Source organism: Gossypium hirsutum, chromosome D01, assembly GCF_007990345.1.
Source record: "Gossypium hirsutum isolate 1008001.06 chromosome D01, Gossypium_hirsutum_v2.1, whole genome shotgun sequence".
Taxonomy (NCBI): domain Eukaryota; kingdom Viridiplantae; phylum Streptophyta; class Magnoliopsida; order Malvales; family Malvaceae; genus Gossypium; species Gossypium hirsutum.
The window spans coordinates 3,142,773-3,146,996 of NC_053437.1; the positions used below are offsets into that span (position 1 = coordinate 3,142,773).

General features: G+C 41.7%; 1 protein-coding gene across 1 annotated transcript; it reads right to left on the minus strand.

The window, feature by feature from the left end:
* Positions 1-284: 284 nt before the first annotated feature.
* Positions 285-3,994, minus strand: LOC121213757 (elongation factor 2). Its single transcript, XM_041086780.1, has 4 exons — positions 3,803-3,994; positions 3,469-3,510; positions 3,284-3,371; positions 285-2,932 (listed from the first exon to the last, which is right to left on the minus strand). Exons 2-4 carry the CDS (start codon positions 3,469-3,471, stop codon positions 492-494), a joined length of 2,532 nt encoding a protein of 843 aa, XP_040942714.1. The 5' UTR covers positions 3,472-3,510; positions 3,803-3,994; the 3' UTR covers positions 285-491.
* Positions 3,995-4,224: the final 230 nt, after the last annotated feature.

Below are 4,224 nucleotides of genomic sequence, written 5' to 3' on the forward strand. Positions count from 1 at the left end.
GAAATTGAAGGATGGATTTAAGGTTTTCATGTAAAAAAATAAGTCTTGAAATACCCTATAAAATTAACAAAAGTGAGCTGTATTTTCTGGAATTAAAAGGACATAAAGGGTAGTTCCATTGAACCAGATCCAAACTAGAGGCAAGTTCGTCTAAAAGATTTAAGTAAAAGCCTAAATGGTATAATAAATAGTCGACTTACTTGATGCACAAGCAAGTTTAGTAAGCTTAGAAACTCCCTAAAAAGATTGTAGTATCATACTCGCACAAAAACCTCTAAATGAAGTTGGCATATGAAGATAAGAGATGTATAAAAAAGTTCAACGCAATGTCGATTGTAGTACATCATGATCATCATCAAAACACAAGCGTCTAAAAACGAAAGTACATATGGGTGAAAAAGCATCCATGCTAACAAAATATAACCAGACAGAAAACAAAACTAAATTGCAGCAAAGGTTATGCCGCACAATCACAGTTACTCTCTCTTAGCTTACAGTTTGTCCTCGAACTCAGAAAGTGGGGTCATCTGTTCCTTCAATCCTTTCCTCTTGCGGATTTCGGCGACATGGGCTGCTGCCTGAGAGCCAGGTTCCAATGGGTCTGATGACATCATATCCCAGTGATCAAACACACATTGTGGGAAAGCTTGTCCTGATGTTGCAGCCCTCAAAGTGCTAGAGAATCCAAAGGACTCAATGACAGGAAGGTATGCCTTGATGTTGTAAAGTGGAGTGCCAGGTCTTTGCATTTCTTCGAATACGTGTCCACGCTTCTGGTTAAGAACACTGTAAATACCACCAAGTGCCTGCTCCGGGGCTTGGATCTCGACCAAGTAAACAGGTTCAAGAAGCCTTGGCTTGGCTGTGAGCTGAGAAGCATAGAAGACCCTCCTAGCTGTTGGAATAATCTGCCCACCACCTCTGTGGATGGCATCAGCATGGAGAACCACGTCACAGACTTCGAAGCAGATGGCTCTCATGTTTTCTTCAGCCAGGGCACCTTCCTTTGATGCCCACTGGAACCCAGCAACAACTGAATCCTTAATTTCATTCAGATATTGAACTCCCTTACACATATCAACCACCATGTTAGGGCCAGTGGTCTCAGGGCCAAAACACCAAATCTTCTTAGCGAGATCTTTGTCCCAACCAAACTCCTCAGCCAGGATCTTGGAACGAACCTTAGGATCATCTCTTGGACCAATGCGTCCATCGTCAATGGCCTCAGCAAGACCTTCCTCCAAGGGTCGAGCTTCCATGTACAGACGATTGTGCTTGTTAGGAGATTTGCTCATCACTGTCCTGCAAGACCTCTCAAGGACAGTCTCACGGAATGACACAACAGGGTCTGATTTAATAATCTCAGCACCACCCATGAAATCTTCTTGTAAATCCTTGAGACAGATCTCAAGGTGGAGTTCACCAGCACCAGCAACAATGTGCTCTCCAGACTCTTCAATGGTACAGAGAACCATAGGATCAGACTTGGCCAAACGCTTAAGCCCTTCAACAAGTTTGGGAAGATCAGATGCAACCTTGCACTGAACAGCAACACGGACAACAGGGGAGACGGAAAACTTCATTGCACGAATTGGGTGGGCATCAACTTCCTTCTCGTTTGTCAAAGTAGCATTCTTGGTGATAAACTGATCCAAACCAACCATGGCAACTGTGTTACCACAAGGTACATCTTCAACAGTCTCCTGCTTCTTTCCCATCCAAATGACAGTTCTTTGCACACTCTTAACATACAAGTCTTTCTTCTCACCAGGGACATAGTTCGGGCCCATGATCCTAACCTTCAATCCAGTTGAGACTTTGCCAGAAAAGACACGACCAAAAGCAAAGAATCTGCCCTTATCAGAAGCAGGAATCATCTTTGAAACATAGAGCATAAGAGGACCCTCAGGATCACAGTTTCTGATAGCATTGGCATAGATATCATCAAGAGGACCCTCGTACAAGTTCTCAACACGATACTTCTGAGCCTTGCTAGGTGAGGGAAGGTGAAAGACCATCATTTCCAGGAGAGCATCGCTTGCAGGAAGCCACGTCTGCATCACACGCTTCATTAGGGCCTTCCCCATCAAGTCCTTCTCATCAGACTTCATGGTGACACCAAGCTTTTGCAACATTGGCCAGAGTTTATCCTTCTGGTCATTCATACAAGTGTTGATGATCTGCTTGATGGGTTCGTAACAGAACTGAACAAATCCACGCTTGCAGGTGGCAGAACCAGTGTTCTTGGTGGTCCACTTCTTGGTAGCTGGATCGAAGAAGTTCTCACCCCAAAGTCTTTCCATCATTTTTGACTCATCAACTCCAAACTTTGAGGCATACATTTTTGCAAAGTTGGTCAAGGTAAAAGCCCAACCATGCAAACCTGCAGAGAAGGCAACTGTCCCCTTCTCAGGGTAGACTTGAACATCACCAAGAAGAGGATCTTCGTATGTGGCCATGATGACATTAGCATTTTCGATCACTCTCTGAAATGTCTGGTAAGCCTCCTCTCCATCAACCTGGAGCTCAAGGAAGCACCTGTCCATCTTGTTAACAGTCAAGACAGGCCTGATCCTTTCACCGAGAGCCTGGCGGAGGACAGTCTCTGTTTGCACACAGACACCTTCAATACAATCAACAACCACAAGGGCACCATCAGTAATTCGAAGAGCAGCTGTGACCTCAGATGAAAAGTCAACGTGCCCAGGGGAATCAATAAGATTGATGAGGTACTCATTCCCATGCCTCTCGCCCTTGTAGCTCTTCAAAGAATCCTCACTCATTTCATAGTACAAAGAGATTCCAGTAGACTTGATTGTAATACCACGCTCAGCCTCATCTGCACGGGTATCTGTCATACGAACATCACCAGCAACTTCTTGTGCAATGATACCAGCAGCAGCCACAAGAGAATCGGTAAGAGTTGATTTCCCTGCATATAGAAAAAAAACCTCAATCAGAACTAATACCAGCATTTTACATCAGCACAGCCACTTATATTAACAAGTGTCAATCATAAAGAAGTTAAAAACTAACTTCAATATCAGGCAAACATGGCTTTCAATTTGCGACTAATCTTAGCATAAGATCACTTCAAGCTAAAGTATACACATTGCTATTATCATCTTTCCAGATATCTAAAGCAGAAGCAATTTCATACTTCAAGATGCGACAAATCGAACATAACAAATAGACAAGCATTATTGCATAACCACTTACTCCAACAAGCATTGTTCTATTACATTAGGTTCAGTGATAACAAACATGATCGAAAAAATCATACCGTGATCCACATGGGCAATAACAGACATGTTACGGATGTTGTGTTTCCGGTCCATAATGGCACGGAGCTCCTCAGCTGTAAACTTCACCTGCAACACATCCAACATAACATAAATCAAAATGTCAAAGAAAAGACTCAAACAAATCCACAAAAAGGATACAATAATATACTCTCATTCAACTTACCATCTTGACTCGTCTTTAAATTGCCCCGAACAAAGAATCAAACTGCACAGTAAACAAAAACATATATAATTATTGGTCTTGCTAAAATGAATACATACACAGTAACATCAAAACAAGCAATATATATATCAAGATCTAAAATCATATCAGCTATACATAAAAGCATTTAGAAAGCTTGTAGAACCAATTAACAGCATAATTTACTACTAAAAACATTCATATTTCCTACAACATCGGGATCTAAGGCTAAAAACAAGAAGAAATGAACATAAGGATGTAAATCAACGACAGATCTTAATTAAAAATGAAAGGGATAAAAAAAAAAAGAACAAACCTGGGAGAGAAAGGCGGCGAAAGAAAATAAAGAGACGAAGATTTTGAGGGTGGAGCAACAGAGGGATTTATAGTCGATGAGATACAAGCAGTGCGTTTGAGTGAGTGAGCATTAACGTATGTCAGCTAGGGTTTTTCTCCTCTCTTTTGCTTATTGGGCATGGGCTGTTAGTGCAGTTGGTTTTTTTGGGCTTTTAATGCTGTTCTTCTCTGTAAAGTAAGAAATTTTATTTTAAGCTTAATCCATAAATTAGTATTTAAACTACTTTCATATTACTTACTAATGGTGAGTTTGGATGGGCAGTGCGTTTACTTACGGTTAGTGTAAAAACAGCGGTGGCGGTGAGATTAGATACTGTAGCGATACTGTAACTTGAGACAAAGAGTAAGCTAAACGCATTGCACCGCACCGCACCGCGCATC

Coding starts and splice junctions, on each gene's coding strand:
- LOC121213757 (XM_041086780.1), bottom strand. Junction 2,933..3,283: donor TATTGCCCATGTGGATCACG/GTATGATTTTTT, acceptor TTCTATATGCAG/GGAAATCAACTCTTACCGAT.